Here is a 26941-nt window from a genome sequence, read left to right as displayed (position 1 = left end):
GGAGCGCAGCCACCAGACCAGAGAACTCTGTCTTCTGACTCAGTAAAATCACATTGTCCAGCGACTTGGGAAACTTATACCATTTGACAGAATCTCCTTTTGAAGGAGTCTCGTGTAGAACTTTGCAAACGGAACCGCCTCAAAAGGTGGACACTATCAAGCCCAACACTCACATGCGCGCCCGAAATGACGATGCATCGCATACTAGCTCATTTTGCCTTTCTTCTTAAAGTTTTTATTTACATTTTTATTTTGGAGGTTTACAACCTCTTTAAGTGATGGATGTATAGGAATTTTTTTTTTGTAGACTAAGGATCTCACTTAGTGGTACTTTAAGGATCCAATAACATCTTTGCAGTGCATTACTGCAGTGCCTTACCTCATGTCGGGTTGATCCAAATGTGTGTTACATTTAGGCCACCCAAAGTGAATGGACTGTCATACCAAAAATGGTGCATGCACCACCACTCTTTGCACTGCGGTGTACTAAGGTCTATCCAGAATGTGTATTGGGGTGCCAATCACAAAGAATGACACTGCACCAACTCATGGAACGAGCATTACTGCAATGTAAATGAGCCCTAAATGCTCTGTCCACCCATAGCTGATATTGAGTGAGAATGGAAAGTTTACTCAATCACTGACTTAAAAGATCTATATCCAAATTCCTAACTTCTCTAATATTCAACTTTAATGCCCACCCTTCAGGAGCATGCAGTCACATTTTCTTAGCTCAACTGTTATAAGGCTCACAAAAAGATCTGGTACTTTGGGGTATTGGGGGGGGGGGGGGAGTAGACTGACGCATTTGGAAGCTCTAAAACACGTTAATTCTCCTGAAAATGCCTACAAGGTCTTTCTTGGTACCTGATGCCTGCTAGAATAGCTCACTTTTGGCACACCCACCCCAATAAAGGTTTCAGGAAATGTAGCCAAATTGGAGAGATGCTGTGTAACTTTTCCATTAGGAGTCGAGCATTAACCACCTTCACTTTTATGGCAGATAAATGGGTTACAGCTAACGTCAGAAAGAAGCCCAACACAACATTCTCTACAAAATACAGACAAGTAGAAGCTGCCATCCGAATAAAATGCCCTGGTGGAGGCTCCATTCACCTCATTGTGTTTGGCTGAGTGATAGAAAACATGTAAGGCCAGCTTTACTACCACTATACACCTATGGCTAAGCAAGCATCCTTGAGGCCTAACTTTCCTGACAGCGGAACCATTGTTTCACTTCACTACCTCCTTGAGAACAGTAATCCCCACAGTCCAATCACCTCAACCTATCACTCTACACAAAGATTACTTTCCACTCTGACCATGCTTCAAGCTACGTACCAAATCTTTGCTGTTGACAGAATAGCACGATGGTCACCTTGCGTGACAACCACCACCACCCATTCCTGCATTTCACTAAAAAGTATTAACTCCCTAAAATTGAATACTGTAAATAACAGTATTAAAAAATAAAATAAGTAGACACTATGTAATAGGGCTGAAACAACTAATCGATTATAATCGTCAACTAATCGATTATGAAAATAGTTGTCAACTATTTTCGTAATCGATTAATCGTCAGCCGATTAGTTGTCCTTCATACAGAATGCATTATTTGTTTACATATCAGAAAATACAGTGCAACACACATACAGCTCAGTAAACCATCCATACATGTCAGTAGATGACAGAGAACTTGTGAATGTGTGAGGAGCAATGCCTCATGGGAAATGTAGTCCTGGGAAAGAGAAGGAACCAAGTGATTCTAAAAGGCAGAGGTTTTTTAACCTTGCTATAGGGACACTCTATACAGTACTATACTTTGCTGCTCCCTATAGGGGCACTTTGAAGGCAGAAGGGGCTGGAAGTGCCATGGGGGGGGGGGGGGGCAGAAGAGGAGAATCAGTGCTGCTCTGTGAAAAATCATTACACAGAGAGGATAAGTATGACAAGATTGTTGTTAAAAAGAAAAGAATCCAACGTTTACAATCACTGTAAGGGCTCTGTGCTGGGAAGATCAGCATCTGAACCCAGAGAAGGTGGAGGTGATATAAGGCATTACAATTACATTTAAAGTAAAAGTTTATTAGTATCGTCCATTATATTTAAAATTATTATATCCATGAAAAAAAAAAAAAAAGTCTCAGCTTTTAGTACTACTTTAATATACAAATGTTATTTTTCCCCCTCCATCCTTCATATACCTTCATGTCTGACTCCCAGTTAAAATATCCAGCATATCCGACTTCTGGGCATATTTTTTTTTATATACATACACATGAAAAAAAAAGCATGCTGCTGCTGCTACTAAGCGCCGGTTCACACTACCGCGACGCTACTTCGGGTGGCGACCTCCGAGGTCGCGGTGCGAGCAGCGCGCCGCGACCTCGGAGTGGCCGCCATGGACTTCATAACATTGAAGTCTATGGCGGTCGCCCCAATGAAGCTCCGGACCCTTTTTCTAGGTCGGAGCGACTTGTGTTGCTCCTATTAGAACGGGTCCGTAGCTTCCCTATGGGAGGCAACCTGCGCGACCTGTGAGGCGACCAGGTCGCCTCACAGGTCGCCCTAGTGTGAACCGGCACTAAAGGTCTTCTGCTGCCCATACATGTATTGGATTTTTGGACAAAAATATTTGCATCTATATTTGTTCAAAAAGGATTTGTATATTTGTTGAATGGACGAGTGTTGTTTGAAAATTCCACTTGCTTTTAACAATAAATTTTAAAATGAATAAAATTTCTGAGCAAAAACCACATACACTATTTGAAGATTTGTTTGATCGAGAAGTTTTCTATTCTGCTCCTTCAAATTTTCCTGTCACTGTGGTTGACACCGGACACCAAATACACTAATGGTTAGAAAAATCGGATGAATGTTTTTAAAAATTTTCTAAAAAAAAATTTAGTTTGTGTATTACCAGCATAAGTGACAGCAGGCACAGGGAGCTTGTATCAAACTACCTGCCTATTAATAAGGGAGTCTATCATGATTATATACAAATCCGGTCTGAAAATTTGCAAAACAGTGTTTTAGGTCTTTTAAAAATATTGATCTCAGAGTCTGATATGTATCACTTTTAGCCCCCGTCCACACTAGGGCGACCTGTGAGGCGACCTGGTCGCCTCACAGGTCGCCGCAGGTCGCCTTCTATAGGGAAGCTGCGGACCCGTTCTAATAGGAGCGACACAAGTCGCTCCGACTTAGAAAAAGGGTCCGGAGCTTCTTTGGGGCGACCCGGAGGCGACCGCCATAGACTTCAATGTTATGAAGTCCGTGGCGGCCGCTCCGAGGTCGCGGCGCGCTGCTCGCACCGCGACCTCGGAGGTCGCCACCCGAAGTCGGATCGCCCCTATGTGAACGGGGGCTAAAACCTCTAATACATATATCTGTTTCAGAGTGGATTAAATATCCAACTATATAGATGGATAGTTATATTTACCACTACATATAGATATTCAAGAATATTAACTAAATTATACACTTTTTTTTTTTTTTTTTTTTTTTTTTAGGTTTTTATCCAATTAATCGAAGCAATAATCGGCCAACTAATCGATTATGAAAATAATCGTTAGTTGCAGCCCTACTATGTAACACTCTCAACAATACTTAGATCTAAAGCATCAATTTTCAGCTAAGTGGAAGATAACTTTTTACAGATGTCAGAGTTATCAGATTCATACGATTTCAGTGAAACAGGTGTTTAACAAGTTGATACAGAGACCCTCCTACTAGTCAAACATGCACACACATGACTGCGGCCTGAAGAGGCTCACAACGGATGACTGCCATGAAATCCTAGAGCACGCCCAGCTTCAGGTTTTTGATGGAGCTAAACTCATTGCATTGAGATCATTTCAAAGTATCAACAGGAACCTGCCACAGCATGTCAATGCATGGGTGTTAGAGGGAGACAGTAGATTAATATTGATTAAAAAACAAACATCGGTGAAGGCTCATCTCCATTTAGATCTTATTTCACTATGTTGCCAAGCATCACAACAAACCCACAAAGTATGAACTGACAAAGACATATATGGCACCGTGGGTGTGTTTCTATGTGATGTGGTATCCAGAAGTCAATGGCCAGAACAGAGCAAGCCACAATTGCACGCTACATAAATATCTTCTCAGGCATGTACACGGAGACATCCTCCCTATTTTCAGATAGAACACATATTCTCCATGAAGGAACAATGAATCAAAACCTCAGTGCAGCAAATATACACCTGCACTATATGTAATGACAAAACCAAAAGAACAAAAAAAACTTAAATAGGTGAATTCAATCATCCACAAGACACTGTACATACTTAAACCATTTGTTACCCCAACACTTCATGTTCCTGATATGTGCCTGCTGTACCATGTACTTGTATGGGAAAGTATCCTGTTCTCTTTGTATTGCTTCCTTTGTGTGAAATCCCTGGTGTGCCTGTCAGTCCCTCTGACTTCCTATTAAAAACTGACCACGTTAGGCAGGAGAGCACAATGTGGTCAGTTCTCTAGCTATATTGGGAACTCAACCTGCTCTTCTCCAATGTTCAGACTTGTCCTAACATGCCCCCCCGCTGCACAGCCATTCACTGGGAAGCTCAATCTGCTGCTGCTCCCCCAGCTCTTATGCAGCGGAGATCAGAAGGAATGTTATCACTTATAAAAAAAGGTATTTATCATTTTTTTATATCTATACACAAATGTTATGGCTTTCATTTCGATTTTAATCTGAATGGGTTGTTTTACAAGGTGATCGTTTACAAATCACCTTAATGACACGCTCAGGGGAATTGGATTTTGCATGTACAACACATCTCTGGCAATCTTTAGAAGTACCTGAGAATAATTCCGGCAAGCTTTTGCACCAGTTTCAGTAACTTTGCCAACACAGGCAACAAATCCAAGTAGTTCTAACAACCGCTACTTTAATGCTAGGTTCACACCTTAGCATTTGTGCGGCACACGGCAGCCCATTCCAATGAGGATTGAGACACACCTCCAGCCATACACATAGGTGTGAACCTAGCATGAGAACCGGTCACTATGGCCCCATTCTTAAAGACTTGGCACCAATTCTCAGATTAGGAAACTGACAGTAATTGGAACTAGCTCTAAAATGGCATACTGAGGTATTCTAGTGCTCAGAGTGGGACACGTCTATGCTGGGAAGTGGTCATGAATGTGGTAGCTTTCCACACAAGGCTTGATCCTTGGCCCCATTCAGCTGTCTTCTAGCAGATTCCATATCAAAACTCAAAATGTAAACAAATGGGGGGAAGTTGTGATGTGTCATTACTCAAATATAGCACATATTTGGGAAACTACTTGTCCTTGAGTTGGTAGGGCCCAATGGGGAACTGAGAGACTACTTCCCCATGAGGTTGGTCTTACTTTTTATTAACAGCAAATGGCAGTGGGTGGTTTTAAAAGCCACTATGGAACGTCTGTGTGTGGTCATTCAAAAGCAAGGTGGACCTGATGGGGACTAGTCTCTCAGTTCTGCCCACCCCTACTACAAAACTCCTCAGCCATATGCCTGTCAGTGGGACAGTCCCAATCACTGGGAATGGAGCACACTGAGGAAGGAGTGTATAGTATAGAGCAGGGGGTCTTCAAACTACGGCCCTCCAGTTGTTCAGGAACTACAATTCCCATCATGCCTTGTCATGTCTGTGACTGTCAGGGTTTTGCAATGCCTCTTGGGATGTGTAGTTCGTAGTTTGGAGATCCCTGATGTAGAAGATATAGAGCAGGGGTCTTCAAATTATGGCCCTCCAGTTGTTCAGGAACTACAATTCCCATCATGCCTAGTCATGTCTGTGAATGTCAGAGTTTTACAATGCCTCATGGGAGTTGTAGTTCTGCAACAGCTGGAGGGCCGTAGTTTGAAGATCCCTGGTATAGAGTCCGAGTCAATACCTCCCTCTGCATTAGGCCAAAGTACCTACAATTTCGGTGCAGTGGCCAAAAAGGAATTCTAAAGGGTGTCTTCATCTGGGTCTAAGTCATCAAGCTGCCATAACATGCTAAATCTGGCCTCTCAAGAAACAGTCACATTTAATAATGTTGCTTAATTTGGCCCAGAAAGCAAATGTTTAGGTGTTAAAGAAGAACGTCAGACAAAAATGTTATTTTTGAGGTGGATAGAGCTGACAAAGTTTCGATTTCTTTTTCTTCCTGCATTCCCATTGGGTACATTTCCCTTCATCTCCTCTCCAAGAGACTCAAGAAATGAGATGAAATTTCCCATCTCTGACAGTTTTCACTGAAACCAGAGTCCCCATTGAGAGAGATCTACTCTACCACTTCTGCAGCAATGGACTTAAAAATGTTGGATTTCTCCTTATTTTTGGTCCTGCTGAAAATAGTTATCAGGGCAAATATAGCTCCACAGTGGGGAAACAGACAGTAATAAAAAAACTGACATGGGTCCTAACCCTTCCTATTTTATACTTCCACTTTATCCAAATAGATTTTTTTTTATATGTCTGGAGGTGTACATAAAGACATAGTATTTTCTCTTACAATTCAAAGAAAAAAATATATCTTACTAGAGGATACCCAGTGTACGTAGCACAGCGTTTTCTTAGCTGTGTCGTCAGTCAGCCCACCCCTCCCCTCCACCCTTTACTGCTATCGGACCATGCTGGACAAGGAGACTGACAGCACACAGAGGAAAAGGAGGCGATTTAGACTCGGAGCACGCTCAGCCCATACCGCCCCTGCATCTGCTGTACATCTGCAGTCCTCCTTGTTTTTATAAAATAAAAGTGAAATCTCAGACTAAAATTAGTCTCATAATCAGTACTGCTGCTCATGTTTAGCACTGCCTTGCTGTGCAACCAGAATAAATATAAATTTCTTCTTCATACTAGTTAATCAATGCCAGTGTCATGGACTTCAATGAGTAATCGTTTAATACCAATACAGGGAGTAACAGGATGAGCAAGCAGAAAAGAAGACATGAGCAGCAATATGTCAAACTAAGCAAGCATCCATTAGCCTGTAATCAATCTGGATTCATACACACTGGGAAAGATCTTTTTTAAAAATAAAATATTAGATGGTAACGGTCCAAAAAAGTGGAAATTTAATTGGTTTTGTTGATCTTTAGACTTAGGGATAGTTTTCATGAGCACCAAGTTTGCCAGTCATGCAGGGAGGGGATGGACCCGCACAGACAGACTGCGTCCAGGTCCGTGCACCCATCCCCTGTATATATAGTGTATGTTACCTGTATATATAGTGTATGTACTGTATATATGTGTATATCGGCCAAACTTAACTATGCAGGGTCAGTTCATACAGCCGATGCAGAACCATTAAATTTATATGGACTGCCTGCACTCATATCAGCATTAGCACAAAATGTAAGGGACCATTCGAACTAGAATGTAGTGCGGGAAACTCACGTTTCCGTGCAGTTTCCCACACTGCATTCCAATCTGCTTCAGAGGCAAAGTTAACGTCACCACAAAATGCAGGTGGCAAACAGTGCTCTTGCCCGCAATGGATTGCATGGTATAAAAGTACAATGAGATGCAGTTGCCAAGTGTTTCAAAATGTAGTGTATGCACTACTTTTGGTGCAGTGCGGTGCAATTTCAGCCAGGTCAGAATGAATAGGACTGAAATCGCACTGCACAGCGGTTCTTAGTGTGAATGGGCCCTAACAAATGGCTCTTCATACTGCACAGGGCTGAGCGTTTGCATGACATCATGTGGCACTGCAAAGCAGGAAGGAAAGCCTGCATATGTAATGAGCAAATATGGCGGTCCCCATGTACATAAACAAATTAAATACAGAAACTATGTTTCTAGAACATGTACATTTTAGGTTTAATCAATAAGGACTTCTTTTGTATGTAAATATAAAAACAGTTCATAGGTAATATACAACCATAACGCATCATAACAAAGTGCTCTAGTGTGTAGAGGTACTTTGGTCTACTCATATAAAAGCTTGTCACTACACTGGGTACACAACACCTATATAGGAAGGATGACTATCACACTGCAGGTGTATGATTGCATTTACATTCTGAAATTGAAATGTAGATATTTTGTAGTGTATTAGGGCTCATGCATACCAGACAGCCACGCTGATCACAAGGCTGCTGGCAGGAACATTGCCTAAGTGCTGATCCCAGTGCACTGCACTGTTTAGTTTTCCTTGATGAACTTTATTTCATAAAGTTCTATGTACACAGCAACCCCACGATGCCGTTTGTATCGCAGTGGTGTGTACAGACACCACTGGACACAAGGCTTTTTGCCTGGTCTTACTCTGGGAATGTGTTGGACAAGGCAGCCTAGCTCAGTCGCACTGCACCTGGTGTGAACGAGCCCTTAAATTGGCTATGCAGTAGACCAGCCATGCTCCGTAGCCATTTTGCTAAAGTCCAGCTTAAAGCTAGCCATAGACGTTTCAAACCATGTAGGAATTTACCTAAGTTAATCAATCGAATAACTTAGGTACAACCAGCCTGCCAGATTTTACATGTGATTATTGCAAGCATCTATTATAGCCGCCGGGAGAACACAATGGCTCTGACGGAGGGATTCCCCCGTCAACAATGTCTGTGTTAACCACTTACCGCATTCTAACGTACCCGTACGTCGGGTAACTTTGCGGGGTTATACCGGGATGATGCCTCTAGCTAGACGCATCATCCCGGTACCGTGGTTTGAAGCCGACGGTCGGCTTTCCGCCGGTAACGACCGATGCGGCTCGGGAGCCGCTCGATCGTTACCCAGGTGAGCGGGAGGGGACGTCCCCCCCCCTCCCACGGCTTTGCTCGGGGCTCCCGGTGGGAGCACCCAGCTGGCACGTCCGCCGGCTGGATGGAGTCCCGATGAATGCCGGAAACGGCATCAATCGGGTCTCCGATGATGTAACCCGGAGGCAGCGTCCATGACATCACTTCCGGGTTACTGTGCTGCAAAAGGCAGCAGATTTGAAAAACGGCTGTATGCAAAAATGCCGTTTTTTTTTTAGACCCTCGATCCCTCCATAAAGTGTACCTGTCACTACATATTGGTGTCACAAGGGATGTTTACATTGCTTGTGACAGCAATAAATGTGATCAGATTTTTTTTTTTTATTTTTTTTTTAAAAACCTGTAATAAAGTTAAAAAAAAGAAAAAATTAATAGGAAAAAAAAAATTTTAGCTGCCCCGCACAAAAAAAAAACGTATACGCAAGTCGAGCCGCAAATTAAATCGCTGTTCAAACCACACATGTGAGGTATCGCCGCGATTGCCAGAGCGTGAGCAATAATTTAAAAAAAATAGCTACACTCTAACTCTAAACTGGTAGCCGTTAAATAAATTTAAATTGTCGCAGATTGAGATCTCTATTGACCGTAGTTTGTCGCCATCCCACGGGGGGGGGGGGGCACAATTTTAAACCATAACATGTTGGGTATCTATTTACTTGGTGTGACATCATCTTTCACAATATACAAAAAAAATGGGCTAACTTTACTGTTTAAATGCAGTGAAATGTGATTTTTCTAATTTTTTCCAAAAAAATGGCGTTTTAAAGACCACATACCGCGCGACAAAAAATTTTGCAATGACCGACATTTTATTCTCCAGAGTCTTTGCTAAAAAAATATATATAATGTTTGGGGGTTCTAAGTAGTTTTCTAGAAAAAAAATACTGGTTTTAACTTGTAAACAAAAAGTGTCCGAAATAGGGCTGGGGCTTAAGTGGTTAATGGGGGAAGAAAAAAAAAAAAAAGAGCAAATTTATTTCCTGCAACCCCTGGTTGCAAGAAATAAATTTGTTTCGTCTATGGCCGGCCCTAAGAGACTTTTTACTGTTAAGTGTACCTTCCTTCAGGGAAATTCTTCCTCGCTTTCTCTCCATGTTATGGGCATGAAGTAGAGCAGGAGGTGACACCAGCACACCAAAGTAGTCCATTGTTAAACATTTATTTTCAGGGAGAGAGATCATATTTACAACTTGACAGAAAAATCTCAGTGTGACAGACAGTATTTAAAACGTAACCGAGTTTCTAAGCCTAAAGTTTTGTCTAGACTTGTGGTTTAAGACTCTTTTTAAAAATTGAATTTCAGCTTTACACGATAAATAAAAAAAATAAAAAAACGGTGATGAATGTGAATCAACACTAAATATCTTGGCCAATCCCACTTCGCATTAACAGCCGTGATGTCCTGTGCTGTAGTCTGTACACCACAATACACAACCCCAGAATCAGTATATATCATAATACTCACAATGACAAACACTCATTAATCATGACCATGCCGATCAAACAGCTAGTAGTGCAAAGAAAAAACATTTGCAGAAAATAAAATCATAAAACAGAAGAAAGGCTGAGACCGTAGCCCCAGCACAGGGAAGCCTATCTTACTCCTAACTAGGCAGAAGACAAACTGAGTTGGGATGGCTGATAGCAGGGGGGTATTGGAACAGTGGGACAGCCCCCATAGGTGTGTCTATGTAAATTGCTTTGTTTTTAACAAGTCTTATGCCTAGCTTGCTCCTATGGATAAGAGGTCAATACCCATTGGTGAAGACTGAATGAGTGGGCGGCGACTGTCCTAGGATGTAAGAGAAAAAAGTATTTCTTTTTTCTGGGACACCTGGAAGAAAAAGCCTAAGATGCACATCTCATTGGACAGCAAGATCATAGAATAGATACTCATTCTGGAGGGGTGTATTGTGATGTGCAAACTGTTACAGCTGTGGCACGGGGCATCACAACCACGATTTGCAAAGGGGGTCTGGAGGGGTTGCCAGGATATTTGGAGTTAAGCTTCCCTTTTCATTTCTTGTATAAAGGGGAACGTACCCTTTAAGTCTCTGTTCTATGGCTTGCATTTCTTTAGCAAGGTCTGTTTTTCTTGCTGTGGGAAGATGCTTAAGCAATAACAAACCTCCAAAAAGACACAGTGTTAAAGAGGTTGTAAACTCGTTTGAGTTTTTTTTTTTTTTTTTACACCCTGCAAAAGAAAGACATAATGAGCTAGTATGCATCGCATATTAGCTCATTATGCAATACTTACCTCAGAACGAGCCCCCGCCGTGCCGCTCACTCACCTCTATGACGGGCGACATGTCTAGTCGCCCGTCTTCCGGGATCGCGGCATCCGGCCATCTGATTGGCCGGAGCCGCGGTGACATCACTCCCGCGCACGCGCGCGGGAGCCGACAGTCACGGCACGGGGCTCTGAAGGAACGGCATGATCGGCCGTTCCTTCAGAGCGCATGCGCCAGTGACGTCACTGGCGACATGTAAGGTAAATATCTCCTAAACGGTGCATGTTTAGGAGATATTTACAGTACCTATAGGTAAGCCTTATCATAGGCTTGCCTATAGGTACAAGTTGTAGAGGAGGGTTTACTTCCTCTTTAATGTTTTCACAACAGGTCAGACAACAACAGACAATGCAAAATAGGAAAATGGAAGTGTGCAAAGCCCCCCTCACCAGTAAATACACACCAAAACTAAAGGAAATATGAATGCAGCATCAAACAAAAAGAGCCATCAATATTTCAGTGCAGTCTACAGTGACAATGCAGAAAGCAAGGTTTTTGTTCTTCCAGAATCCATGAATAATTAACCTGAAGATGCAGTGGATGAGAACATACTGGACATTGTGGTAGATGTGATCACAGTCTACAGTACAATCATGGAAAAAAAGAGGAATAAAAACAGATACCAAATGAGCACAAAATGTACCTTCATAGCTTTCTAAATAACATGTCATCCTATTCATATTTATACATAAACTCTGCATGAGCAGCCGTGTGATCTCTGTCTGTGGATCTATTGGTTCCCTGCCCACTTACTGCAATGCTGCATGCCGGGAAACATCTCATCTTCCCCCACACCGAAGTCACATGATGCAGCTCCAGGCCTTGCGGGAAAGAGGGTTCAGTATAGGTTATGTGTATGGCTAGACTTTAAGTAGAATAGAAGGTTTTTTTTCCCTTCATGCATTCTGTGCATGAAGGTAAAAACCCTTCTGCATGCAGCAGCCCCCTATTACTTACCGAGCCCCCCTCTCGATCCAGCAATGTCCACGAGAGCCTTGCTTCTCCAGGGACTGGTACTCCTGATTGGCTATTGCCAGTGCTTCTGCTTCACTATTTCTACAGCCAGTGGGCCATTCAGGAGACAGGGCCAAACTGTGGCTTCATGTGTGCACAGACACACAGAGCAGCCGCTCGGCTCAGGTGCCCCCATAGCACAGGAGGGAGGGGCCCAGAGAGCTGAAGAGGGGCCCAAGATGAGGAGGATCCAGGCTACTCTGTGAAAAACTATCATACAGAGCAGGTAAGTATAGGCATGTTTGTTATTGTGAAAAATAAATAATAATAAAAAAAAAAACAAACAAAAAACACACAACCACTTTAAGCCCTGGTTCACACTTATGCGATGCGGGAAGGCTGCGAATTCGCAGCCTGTTCCCGCATCGCAAACGCACCCCTGGCAGTTCACACTGCCATATGCGATACGCTGGGGGGTGTCAATGTAATCTTAATGACACCCCCAGTTTGATCGCATATCGCAGTGCGATCTTGCAGTTCGCACAGGATCAGATCGCACAAGTGTGAACCGCTGTGCGATCCGATCCTGATGCGGCTGCAAAAAAGGGTCCTGTGCGTCTTTGCTGCGGGTGCGGTGCGAATTTAGCCATACAAAGTGTATGGCTAAACTCGCACCGCACAGCCGATCGCATGTAATGAAGGAGCAGTGCGCTCCGACATTACATGTGATCGCCGCAGCCGCATCAGTGTGAACCGGCACTAAACCCAAACCTTTAGCGTCTATTCACACTGGCGCGACACGACTTGCTGGGGCGACCTGTGAAATCACGGTGCACAGCTTGCACCATGACCTTGGCGCGACTTGCACGGACTTCATATCATTGAAGTCAATGCAAGTCGCCTCCAGGTCGCCCCAAAGTAGTATAGGACCCTTTTTCTAAGTCGGAGTGACTTGTGTCGCTCCTATTAGAACGGGTCCTGTACTATTCAATGGCGGGCGACCCACCGCGACTTGTCAGGCGACCAAGTCGCCTGACAAGTCGGGCTAGTGTGAATGGGGTCTTAGGCTACGTTGACATCTTGGCGTTGCTATTACAGGCTTTTTTATGGGCGTTTTTACAGGCGTTTTTAGATTGAATAGAGACCAATGGAAAACGCCTGTAATCTGCCCGAAAAGAAGCTCATGTACTTTTTGAGCGTTGGGCGTTTTGCTCACAGCGTCAAAACGCTTAGATGTGAACAGGGGCCATTGAAATTAATAGGATTTGTCTTGTTGGGCGTTTTGAGAGCTGATCCTAGAGCAGAAAAACTCCCCAAAACGCCCACATGTGCCGGTTCACACTTGTACGATGCGGGAACGCTGCGAATATGCAGCCTGTTCCCGCATCGCATCCGCACCTCTGGCAGTTCACACTGCCATATGCGATACGCAGGGGGTGTCAATTAAAAGTTAACGACACCCCCAGTTGCGATCGCATATCGCAGTGCGATCTGCAAGTTCACACAGAATCGGATCGCACTAGTGTGAACCACTATGCGATCCGATTCTACTGCGGCTCAAAAAAAGCCTCATGTGCGAGTTTGGTGCGAGTTCAGCCATACAAAGTGTATGGCTGAACTCGCAACACACATCAGATCCCATGTCATTTAGGAGCAGTGCGCTCCGAATAAAATGCGATGTCCGCAAGCGCAGAAGTGTGAACCGGCACTTGTTTTGTTTTTTGGATGGAGACAAGCACACACTATAGAGAGATATACTTGGTTCATATTTCATATCGGAGTTTTACAACCATTGTAATCAGATGTAGCTGCTTTTCAAGTATACCAGCTGTCAGAATACAATAACCCAGCACAAGGATCGCTCATGGATAGAGGAATCCGTTAGATTTTGTTCATTCGGTCCACAGGCTGAAAGCAAGAAATCTAACAGTGTATAGCCAGCTTGGTCATGAAGTAAGACCTCCCAGGAACAATGTGAAACTAACTGTCTTCAGACTTCAAAATGACACAATGAGAAGAATTATACAACCAATAAAAAGGGAGCATGCATCTTGTGACACCTGCTCTCTGCAGGATTTAAAATGGGTGACAGATCACTTTAAGCACATCTTGCATCTAATGATGTTTCAGAGCAATAGCCTATTTTTTTTTTACCAAGTTCCTCTTCAAGAGTGTAGAATGTAGGTTGCATAATTGAAACGCTTTCATCACTAAGCCAGCTACTTTGCCTAAAAGCTCGCTGTAACTATGACAGCACACTGAAAGTGACTAGACTTCCCTATTTACCAATTTGAATTATTTAACAGCGGCATTAAATGTTACGGTGTCCAACGGTGACACAAACAGTTGCAATGGAAGACTAGATGTTGAGCAGACCCACAACTTATGTCAATGTGAGACGACTATTCTGCACTTTAAGACGATTCTTGTATTAGGAGACATTCACATCAGTACACTATTTGGTAAGCCACAGGAAACCGCTCAGGAAATGCTCAAGGTGAAGCATCAAATAATACCGTCCTCTCCTAGCTGATGAATACATGGTCTACGAATACAGTCAAAGAAGTATGGGATGTAAGAGCATAAGAGGACATGTACAATAATTTTAATCAATATCTTACAACTTCAGTACATTATTGCTGTCATTCTGCTACAACACAATGCTCTGTCATGGTTCATCCTACTACTAACCAATAAGAAAAGAAAATATGCATTTTATGGGATATGCGACTAGCCTTAAAGCGGAGTCCCGGCCTCAAAACTTTTTTTTTAGAAAAAAAAATACCCCCGGGACAGTCAGGGGTAGTGCATTGCAGCAATGATAGCCTCTGAACTGTCCCAGGTTTCACTTACATTTTAGAAGAAATACTTACCTTGAAAATTTATTGTCCAGCGCTGCCATCTCAGGTGTGGGCAGCAGAAGCCAGAGCGTCCTCTTCTGCGTCCTCTTCAGTCCCAGAATGCCCTGCACCGGCCCCGCTCGTCACTTCCGGTGCAGGCGCGTCATCCCTGCACAGCTTCTGGGCATGCCCAGAAGCTGTTTAGCAGGGAATGATGCACCTGCACCAGAAGTGACGAGCGGGGCCGGTGCATTGACTCCTGGGAGCGATGACGTTAGGCTCCCAGGAGTCAATGCAAGCAGGAAGAGACGGCGCGGGCCACAGCCGCAGAGGGAGGAATTGGAAGGAAGGTGAGTATATTTTCTTTAAAAACAAGGTAAGTAAATGGGAAAAAAAAAAAAAAAAAAAAGAAGAAATCGGGATTATTCAATTCCAATTATCCAATATCCAATTCTTAGGCGATTTTCAGCAAACAGGTGGGCCAAAGTTGTTTTTGAGGCCGGAACGCCGCTTTAAAAGTACAGCCAAAACTCATTCGTTCTGCACTCCTGTGACCAATTTTCAGCAGACTGCGGGCTGAAGCTTGCTGTCGGCTGACATCACAGGGCCAGTCCAGGCTGGGGAAAGATCACGACAATGAAGTCAGGATCCGCCTACATGCCTGGACAAACACCTGGCTCAGCCTATCACCGAGCCACTGAGAGCCTAAGCCAGGGGCGGCTTCCACCCCCTCCAAAGCCAAGTGCTCCAGTGAGTGTGGGGTGCAGAGCAGAAAGCTGTAGACTCTGCTCAGAGAGCTGTGAGAACTGAGCGATCAGTGGTGTTCGATCGCTCGGTTCTCAGTGTTAGAGGCGCCTAAGTATGTATAAAAAAAAAAAAATACATCTTTTAAACATGGCCATACACTATACCAGTGATGGCGAACCTTGGCACTCCAGTTTTGGAACTTCATTTCCCATGATGCTCAAGCACTCTGCAGTGTAGTCGAGCATCATGGGAAATGTAGTTCCAAAACATCTGGGTTGCCAAAGTTCACCATCACTGCACTATACAATCTCCGTCTAACCTCCTTTAAGTTTACCAAAACTATATAATATGAGGATATACCTAAACGATCCATTCAATTAGGCAGGTCCTTGCATTGCACAGTTGATGGTAGAAATAAAGGAGATTGTATAATCAGACCGTATAGTGTATGGTCAGCTTTAGTACTACTGTCATTTGCTTCTTCATATTCCAAACTGTTTGCACTAAGTGATGAGATTTAAACACTGCAGTCAACAATAAAAAATGTAATGACAGGTTAAGAAAGGACCTGTATTTGTAGGCAAGGTCAATGCTTCGTACAAACACTTTGATTCATCAGGCTCATATACAGGGAAAGGAACTTGTACAGCACAGAGTCACCATGTGACAGAAGTACAGGATGATCTAACAGTAACAAGGGTGAGGTTAAGGTAAATAAATTGAATGAACTTTCCCAGGCAAACTGTATTTTTGGATAGCACTACCAGCTCACAGGACACTCAGAGTTTCCCTTTAACCACTTCAAAAGGAAAGTGTCAGGATAAAAATATGGGGGCTGTCACTGACAACTTATTTTTAAGGTTGGCTCCAGGCTGGCCATTACTATTCTTCATGTACTGCTTAGAAAACCCAGCCATAGACTTTCCACGGTTGTAGGAAAAAAAAAAAAAAAAACGCTCAATTCCCCCATCAACACGGACTCCGGAGCCTAGCCACTGTGTTCTCCTATTAGGGTGGAAGCCGTACCCCGTCAGGAGAACCAAATGAATACTAGTGGCTATAATAGCCACTAGCAATAATCGTATGTAAAATCCAACAGGCTGCTTGTAACCAAGTTGATAGATTGTACATCCAGCCTGCCCTATACAAGGTTAGAATCAGGGATCGGTTCAGCAGATCAGCCGAGATTTAAACTGTCTATGGCCAGCTTAAGTCACTAAGGTCCCTTTCACACAGGCAGATAGATCCGGTGTAACGTGAGAAAACCATACCTCGTGAAAATTCCATACCCACGTCACTTCCTCTTAGAAACGTAATGGAACAGCTGAGCAGCGTAGCAGTGCGCATGCTCACAGCTCCGGATACATCATTGAACAGCTCACTAGTGCGCATGCTCACAGCTCCGGATACATCATTGAACAGCTCACTAGTGCGCATGCTCACAGCTCCGGATACATCATTGAACAGCCGAGGAGCTCACTAGTGCGCATGCTCACAGCTCCGGATACATCATTGAAAAGCTGAGGAGCTCACTAGTGCGCATGCTCACAGCTCCGGATACATCATTGAAAAGCTGAGGAGCTCACTAGTGCGCATGCTCACAGCTCCGGATACATCATTGAACAGCTGAGGAGCTCACTAGTGCGCATGCTCACAGCTCCGGATACATCATTGAACAGCCGAGGAGCTCACTAGTGCGCATGCTCACAGCTCCGGATACATCATTGAACAGCCGAGGAGCTCACTAGTGCGCATGCTCACAGCTCCGGATACATCATTGAACAGCCGAGGAGCTCACTAGTGCGCATGCTCACAGCTCCGGATACATCATTGAACAGCCGAGGAGCTCACTAGTGTGCATGCTCACAGCTCCGGATACATCATTGAACAGCTGAGGAGCTCACTAGTGCGCATGCTCACAGCTCCGGATGCATCATTGAACAGCCGAGGAGCTCACTAATGCGCATGCTCACAGCTCCGGATACATCATTGAACAGCCGAGGAGCTCACTAGTGCGCATGCTCACAGCTCCGGATACATCATTGAACAGCCGAGGAGCTCACTAGTGCGCATGCTCACAGCTCCGGATACATCATTGAACAGCTGAGGAGCTCACTAGTGCGCATGCTCACAGCTCCGGATACGTCATTGAACAGCTGAGGAACTCACTAGTGCGCATGCTCGGAGGGTATGGAATTCTCACGGTAGTGGGTTGTAACGTTACACCGCCTCAGCTGTTACATTAAAACAGCTCGGCTGCAATATGAGTCATCTTCGCTCCTACCCCTGTCACTTCCCTGATCTCAGCTAGTAAATGTAAAAGCGGCGGCGGGTGTATGAAATTTAAATCACGGAGATCTTGGCTCCGTGATCCGCTTTTACATTTAGTAGCCAAGATCAGGGAAGCGACAGGGATAGGAGCGGAGATGATTCATGTTGCAGCGAAGATGTTAAAATGTAACCGCCGCAACAGCTGATGCGGTGTAACGTTACAACACACTTCCGTGAACATTCCCTACCCTCCAAGCATGCGCACTAGTAAGCTCCTCAGCTGTTCACTGACGTAGGTGCACCGGAAGTGACGAGGGTATGGAATTTTTATGGGTATGGTTTTTTCACGGAACACCGGCCTGCCTGTCAGTTTTTCAGGTGGACCAGATCTGACCCTCCAGTCTTCTCTATGGAGTGGCGGGTATCAACCGACATGTGTCACCCACCAACATCCGATCTGATAAAAACAGACTGATGAGGATCTGTTCCCCATCTGCCAGGCGGATCATATAGCAGTCAGGTTTAAACGGGCAGGCGGTCCGTTTACATCCAATCGCCCATAGAGGAGAACGGGTTTTGTCTGTGTCCGCTCTGCATAAGTGGAGCGGACACAGACCAGCCATCTGTCTGCTCAGCGGGAAAGAGCAGACATATTGCCCGCTGAGCTGGTGTGTTATGCCTCGTATACACAATCAGATAACCAGACGACTTATCGTTCGCATTTTGTTGCATAATACTAGAATCAAATTTAACAATGCGTAGTAAACGTATGATTCTTTTCATACATTTCTGGAAAAGCTTTCTGTTTGCGTAGCTACGTACTGGATAGCGCAAAGCAAAAATGGCAGCCAGGCTTTTTCGTGGTTATTTTTGTGTTTCTGATCATGCGTGGTCTTGTCTATCGATTTTTAGCGAAGGCATACTGTACTGATTAACCACTTTAATACAGGGCACTTCCCTCCCTTCCCGCCCAGGCCAATTTTCCCCTTTTAGCGCTGTTGCATTTTGAATGACAATTGCGCGGTCATGCAACACTGTACCTAAACCAAATTTATATCATTTTCCCCCCACAAATAGAGCTTTCTTTTGGTGGTATTTGATCACCTGTGCGATTTTTACTTTTTGCTAAACAAATAAAAAAAGACAGAAAAGTTTGAAAAAAAAAAAAAAGTTTTTTGTTTAGGTTATACAATTTTGTAAATAAATAAGTTTTTTCCTGCACTGATGAGCACTGATGAGACTGCACTGACAGGCACTGATGAGGAGGCACTGATGGGGTGGCACTGATAGGCGGCACTGATAGGCGGCACTGATAGGCGGCACTGATATGCAGCATTGGTGGGCACTGATAGGCGACACTGCTGGGCACTGATAGGCGGCATTGATGGGCACTGATAGGCGGCACTGACGGGCACTGATAGGCGGCACTGACGGGCACTAATGGGCACTGATAGGCAGCACTGGTGGGCACTGATGGGCGGCACTGACGGGCGGCACTGATGGGCACTAATGGGCACTGATAGGCGGCACTGGTGGGCAATAATGGGCACTGGTGGGCAGCACTGATAGGGAGGACACTAGTGGGCATCACTGATGGGGAGGGCAATGGGGGGCTCCCTGAGCCCTGATCGCCATCCCTGGTGGCCATAGTGGGCATCCCTGGGGTCATAGTGGGCATCCCTGGGGTCATATTGGGCATCCCTGGTGGATCTAGTGGCATCCCCCCCCCCCCCCCCCCGAGGGTCTGCACTGGTAATCAATGATCTGATTACCAGTGCCGACCCCCCCCCCTGTCAGGGGAGCCGCCGATCGGCGCTCCTTTACTCGTGCCTGTCAGGCACGAACTAAGGAAAGCCGATCAACGGCTGTTCCTGTTTTACTATGTGACCAGCCGTGATTGGACACGGCTGATCACATGGTAAAGAGCCGCCGTCAGAGGCTCTTTACCGAGATCGGAGATGCAGGGTGTCAGACTGACACCCCGCATCACCGATCGCCGCTCTGCGCGCCCCCGGGGGGCGCCCAGAGCGGTGTTATCCTGCCGCCGTCATATGACGTCCGGTCAGGATAACTCAACCACATTCCCACCGTCAATTTGTAATAGGGCGGGCGGGAAGTGGTTAAACAACTGTCATTCACTAGGCTATTGTACGACAAAAGTTTTCATGTTTGTTCCTTCGAATTATGTTGGACGAAATGTCGTGATCAGCTGTCGAAAGCTGTGTACTAATGATCAGATTATCGTGTGATCAATTTGAAAGCAATTTTTTTCGTCCGATTATCTGATCATGTGTACGAGGCATAGGGGGCCAAATCTGGAAAAGTACATGCATGTCAGGTGTGCCACAACTTCACAGGCAGAATGTTTGTTTCAGGTCAGTGAATAAAGGCCAAGAATAACAGTCCTGGTGCATGCTCCTTTAAAGAGAGAACAACATGGGTAGCTCCTAAAGCAGGGATCTTCAAACTACGGCCCTCCAGCTGTTGCGGAACTTCACATCCCATGAGGCATTGTAAAACTCTGACATGACTGGGCATGATGGGAATTGTAGTTCCCGAACAACTGGAGGGCCATAGTTTGAAGATCCCTAAAGTAACAGTAAACTCTGGTTTAAAAAAAAAAAAAAGAATTCTAATATTCCTAACTGAAACAGGTACCTTCTATTACCCGCAGTCTCTTCCGAATACCTTTTATTGTTGCTGCAATCCGGCTTCTTGTTAGAGGGTAGCTACTTACATTCTTCATGATCCCACTTTATGTAGGCACATAGCCACCCTCTCTTGCTCACTCCTGAAATAGACTAAGGACCATGAACCATAATGGGATTTGCAGTGTGCATTACCCACAACTAACTCACGTCACTGAAGACGTTTTAAGAAATATCAAATGTTTTCATAAAAAATAGATTACAGAGCCATTAGCTAGTGGATCTGTACGGAATGTTTTTGGAAAATAGTGATAATGTTTAACGTTAGATATAGCAAATGAAGATCTGGCAAGCAGAAGCATCTCATAGTCCGCCAATTACGATACACATACCAACAAACTCTTGCTTTGTCTTCCTAGAATACATGACTGTTGGCACAAGGTAAATAAGGAATTAGGTTACAGATGATTATATGAATAGTGAATGCATTCGCACAATGTCACATGTTTAAATTGTACTGTATCTTTGTTATCATTTAAAGAAAATCATACAACTTGCATTTCATCTGCAATCTCATAAACCCTGAGTAAACCTCTTTGTGCTCCAACTGGATCATGGGCACATGCTTGCTGCCATTCAGCGAATGCAATCATGTACAATAAAACTTGCTTCGTCACCATCAAGTGCTTCCACTGCAAAAGTTGCATACTGAAAATTAAATCTGGCCTGCAAATAACAGAAGCAATGAAGAGAACTATTTATAGATAAAATGATCATAGACATGATGGGATGGTCTGCTAATCCTGCCAAATTTAAAGTGTCACATCATAAAAAAAACTATCAATAAGTTCTGTATTACATGCTGTTCACTCAGTCACTATGGGATTTTTTTCCTGTATTCTGCAGAAAAATTAAAGCCTGGTTTATCTTGCTGTTCCCCATCTCCCCATTCTGTTCCAAGTCCCCACTGCAGTTGGGGATTTTGCAAGAGCAGTGTTGGCAGCTCTGCACATCCTCAGTTTTCAGTGTGTATCTACCTTAAACATTTCCTCCCTATCCCATCTGAGCAGCCCATGTGACTGTAAAGTGACACATGTGGGTGTATACACAGTGGTAAATGACAGGCCACTCCCTCCCTCCTCCTCCATGCCAACTAACCAGCTAAATACAATGGGGGGTGGGATATGACACCTTGATTGATGGAGGCTTCACCTCCTTGGTATTCTAAGGCACATAACACGAGTCTGTTGCTTTGACTGGCCTGGGACACGTTCGTGTTAATCTTTCAACACTTTAACTATTCCTCGCACCAAGCCCCAACGACGGGGCACCCTTTCTCGCACCGACCCCCAACGACGGGGCACCCTTTCTCGCACCGACCCCCCAACGACGGGGCACCCTTTCTCGCACCGACCCCCCAACGACGGGGCACCCTTTCTCGCACCGACCCCCCAACGACGGGGCACCCTTTCTCGCACCGACCCCCCAACGACGGGGCACCCTTTCTCGCACCGACCCCCAATGACGGGGCACCCTTTCTCGCACCGACCCCAGCGAATAATGTCAGCCCACATTTTTTTTTCTTAAAGCACGTTTCCTTTAAATACCTCCCCTTCCTCGATTCATGTTATGGAGCAGACATTCCACGCCAAGCCTCAATTATTATACCCATTAGTCCCATTTATCCCATCGAGGGATCATCTAGATCTATGCGTGTGCACAGAGGGGTGTTTTTTGTAACATTACGAAGTTGCATTGTCATGAGTCTACATGTGTTTGCTTTGTTCATTGACATGGGTGTTGAAGTCTGTTTTTAAAACATTTTTTAATTTAAAGTAAAAATATAGAGAATATTTTTTTCTTTTCTTTTTTTTTTTACCTGGAGTGCTTTTTAGTAAAACCAAGTCCTGATAGAATCTGCACCAGACTCTCTCAATAGTTTTACTCCTGAGAAACCCATGAAATAAATTTTCAGGTCTGTGGGTACCCATGATGAAATGAATTTGCACGCTATCAGTGGGAAGTATGCCCCCTACATTGGTGGTCACAGGGAAAAGGCACATCCCCAGGCTAAGTTTTTTTCTCTTGTGGTTGAGGAAGGGGGGCTGCAGGATAAACAGGTGGTTAAACCTCCCAACCTCCCTCCGGTAAGGGGAGAACTAAACCCACTGATTTAAAGTGGAAGTAAACCCTAGTATCATTTTCAGCCAAGGAAGCTGCCATCTTGGCCTCTGTTTAATCTCCAACTGCCATGATTCTGCATATGTCATCAGTTATGACACCAGCCATTGGATGGTTTGACAGTTTGGTTGAAAGTACAACAAATATGACAGTCACATTCTGGACATGTGCCAGGACATGTGAAACTTAAATCAAAAGGGGTTACTTCCACTTTAACAGTTTAAAAATAGTTATATTAGCAGCACATGCTAGAAATTATTGTAACAGTCACATTGGATGTGCTCTCAACCAAACTGTCAAACCATCAAATGGCTGGTGTCATAACTGATCACATGTGTAGCATTAAAACAGAGGCCAAAATAGCAGCCTCCTTAAAATGATAGGAGGGTTTAGATCCACTTTAAAGTGTAAGTTCATCTTTCCACAAAAAAATGAAAAGGTAATCTAACTTCTTAACCCCCCCCGCCCCCCTCTGTACTTACCTCAGTGAAGTAGCTTTTGCTGCCCACGCAGCCTTTGCAGGGTTCCAGAGATTGAAAGCCACGGTCTTCTACCAGGACTCTGAATGGTTATGTGACAGCACATGGCCAATCAAAATCACTTTGATCGGTCTTGGCTTCCCTAAGGAAAGAAAGGGGGAAGAAGTCTGCACCTCTAAAATCCCAGGACCCCTGCACTGACTGCGTGGGCAGTTAAAGATATTAATCCACGGAGGTAGGTTTAGCTGGGGGTGGGGAGGGTGTAAGCTGTTAGTTCATGTTTTTATTTTCTGTGAAAAGGTAAACTTACACTTTAAGCTACAAAGGCAGCTGGACAAGGTTGTATGCAGCTTTGAAGCAAGAATTCTATCCCTGGTCACATGCATGTATATAGGGCCTCCGTGCAACCCCCTGGAACTGTGTGCAACACAGGGATACGGGCTTTTAGAGTCCATTCACACTGCCGCGACTTGTGAGGCGACTTGTGTGCCCTCAAGTCGCCCTCAAGTCGCTTGACATAACAAAAGCAATGTTAATCAATGAGTGCCGTCTTATTGGCACTACTGAAGTCGCTCCGACTTCAGAAAAGGGTCCTGTACTACTTTGAGGCGACTTGTAGCCGACTTGTCCCATAGACTTCAATGGGAGTCGCCTCCTTACCTTATTTGAAGCGACTTGTGATCCGACTTTCCATTAAAATGGTCCTGAACCAGAAAAAAAGATCATTTTTAGTAGAATTTTTAGTAACACAGGCATATGGCTTCTCTCCACCTGTGCGTTTTTCTTGCAGGCATTTATCGGGCATTTTTGGAGGCAAGCATGCCTTTTTTTGGATTTAGTGTCTGGGGGGTCTAAAAAGTGTCCCTGTGAAGTTTCAGCTCTGTAGCATGTCCAGAACCAGAAAAAAAGATCATTTTTCTTATCATTTTTAGTAGCACAGGCATAGGGCTCCTCTCCACCTGGGCGTTTTTGTTGCAGGCATTTATCGGGCATTTTTTGGGCGTCTTTGGAGGCAGGCATGAGGAAGGGGTCCAGTGTAAGTTTCTGCAAAGGTGAACTTACCTTTTAAAGGAAATGTGCTTCCATTGAATTTTGGATGCATTTTGCTATGGTCTATACAGAAAAAAAAATGCAGAATGTTCTACTTTAGTTGACTGCACTGGAACGCACTGCACTGGTGTGAACTAGAGCCATTGGAATCCATATTAAACGCTGTCCATGCAGAATACAAACACACTGGGCTGCATGGGGTATGAACCCGAATATCCCGTTTATACCATAAGCCCACCTGTGACAGAATCTCTTTCCATAATTTTGCTATAACCCGCTCATCTGGGGTCTCACCCAGCTAACCCTAAACTGTAATAATCCTCTGAATGATCCTCCAGCACCTGAGAAGTAAAGTGCCCATAAAGTGCCCAGCCTTGTCACCAGCTCACTCCACTATCTGTGTGACCAAAAATCAGCTTTACCCGGCCGCTAACCTATCCCGTTAAAGGTCAAATGAGAGAAAAAGAAAACAATGGCAGCTTCAGATGGTGTGCTGCAATAAAGTTACACTCTGCAACAACAATAGACCACCACAAGCACATTTTTAGCATTCAGAGGAGTCCTTGAAAGCATTGTTTACCCGATGCTGTGACAACAAGCCCACAGGGCACAATGAATGGGTTAATGATTGCACAGTCCGGTCTAAAGGTGCACAATGCAGACCACACAGACATGCAATGAGGAGATGATGGGGGTGGGGGGGTCACTATGACAGGTGAAGGGCTCACATCCTCCAGCCTAATGTTTACTTAGTGTAGGCCCTAACAGGTGCACTCTATGAATGGGGGGCTGGGGCACGTGACCCGAGCAGGAAGCCAGGTTGGGCCTCATCAGGTGATTGGACACCAGCACAGCGCGCGCCCCCTGGAGAGGGGTACAGGTGCACAAAGCAACCCACAACACCACCTACCGGAGAGCCACCCGCACCGAGCTTTCATCCTGCATGATGGCCCGAGTCCCGGCTCCGAGCTGGAGGGATGTTCACTCGTCCTCCGCCTCAGCAACTGCCATCTGACGCCAGCACTGCTCACCCAGGGACATCGCTTGTGTGAGGAGAGGAGCCGGGAGAGGGGGGGGGTGAGGGAGGAGGAGCCACCGGGGAGAAGACACGCCGAGACGGACACACAACGCCCCCTACCGCCTCTCACTGTGCACTGCGTCACCGCAACACGCCCCCTGACCTCACTACATGTCCCTTCTCCGTCATCTGTCACCCGTACCAGCAAGTGACAGCGGGGGGGGGGGGGGGGGGGGTGACGTCATGGGACAATGACACCTTCTCCTGCAGTAATGCTGTGATGTCATTATAGGGAGCTCACATTCACACACAGTACTGGAGACATGCAGAGAGACAGAAGAAGAGGAATTTTCTGGGGCCATACATAAAATATACTAACAATAGAGAGAGCTGATGAGCAGGAAAAGTCCGGCACATCACAGGTTAAATCGGAGCTCCACCCAAAAGTGGAACTTACACTCATTTGCTTCCTCCAAAGTCCGGCACATCACAGGTTAAATCGGAGCTCCACCCAAAAGTGGAACTTCCAATCATTTGCTTCCTCCAAAGTCCGACACATCACAAGTTAAAGCGGAGTTCCACCCAAAAGTGGAATTTCCAATCATTTGCTTTCTCCAAAGTCCGGCACATCACAAGTTAAATCGGAGTTCCACCCAAAAGTGGAATTTCCGCTCATTTGCTTCCTCCAAAGTCCGGCACATCACAAGTTAAATCGGAGTTCCACCCAAAAGTGGAACTTCCAATCATTTGCTTCCTCTAAAGTCCGGCACATCACAGGTTAAATCGGAGTTCCACCCAAAAGTGGAACTTCCAATCATTTGCTTCCTCCAAAGTCCGACACATCACAAGTTAAAGCGGAGTTCCACCCAAAAGTGGAACTTCCAATCATTTGCTTTCTCCAAAGTCCGGCACATCACAAGTTAAAACGGAGTTCCACCCAAAAGTGGAACTTCCACTCATTTGCTTCCCCCCCCCCCCCGTGCCACATTTGGCACCTTTCAGGGGGGAGGGGGGAACGGGTACCTGATTTTGACAGGTACCCCTCCCACTTCCGGGAGACGGCGCCGCGGCGCTCTCCCTCGGAGTTTTGGCCCCCTCCTTCCCCCCGCCGCTGAGCCAATCTGAATGCGCAGAGCACTTGGCACATGCGCAGTAGGGACCCGCCGGTGAAGTCACTGCTGGGTTCCCTTACCTGCAATGGCAGGGGCAGGACGCGACAGTCGATGGAAACATCAGCTGCGGTGCCGACATCGCTGGACTCCAGGACAGGTAAGTGTCCTAATATTAAAAGTCAGCAGCTACAGTATGTGTATCTGCTGACTTTTAATTTTTGGAGGGGGAGGCTGGAACACTGCTTTAAAGAGGAGTCCCCCTCCAAATACTGTAGCTGCTGACTTTTACTATTAAGCCCCTTTCACACGGGCTTTCCGATCTGGTCCATCTGTCAGTTTTTCAGGCGGACCTGATTGGATGCTCCATGTACCTCTATGGAGCAGCGGATGTCAGCGGTGACATCTCCACTGACACCCGCTGCTCTCCGATCCGATCCGTGAAATCCAGACAGATGGAAACCCTATTTTCTATCCGTCTGGATCCGCTTGGATCCCATTGCTGAGATTTCCCTTCACTTCCTGTCCCATAGCCAAACAGGAAGTGAGAGGAAATCTCTGAAAATGAAAGCAGAGT

At 45.2% G+C, this 26941-nt stretch overlaps 1 protein-coding gene across 6 annotated transcripts in view; it reads right to left on the bottom strand.

Moving 5' to 3' along the window:
* KIF21A (kinesin family member 21A) overlaps positions 1-25340 on the bottom strand; it is a 303313-nt gene extending 277973 nt beyond the window's left edge. For all 6 annotated transcript variants that reach the window (XM_082254436.1, XM_082254439.1, XM_082254440.1 and 3 more), the window contains exon 1: positions 25148-25340. In XM_082254436.1, the coding sequence (XP_082110562.1) occupies positions 25148-25182 (35 nt within the window). In that variant the 5' untranslated portion in view covers positions 25183-25340. The remainder of the gene's footprint in view (positions 1-25147) is intronic.
* Positions 25341-26941: the final 1601 nt, after the last annotated feature.

This window comes from Pelophylax lessonae, assembly GCF_965119305.1.
Source record: "Pelophylax lessonae genome assembly, chromosome: 4".
Lineage (NCBI taxonomy): Eukaryota > Metazoa > Chordata > Amphibia > Anura > Ranidae > Pelophylax > Pelophylax lessonae.
Note: the sequence above shows the minus strand (reverse complement) of the source record. Positions and strands in the feature narration are given on the sequence as shown.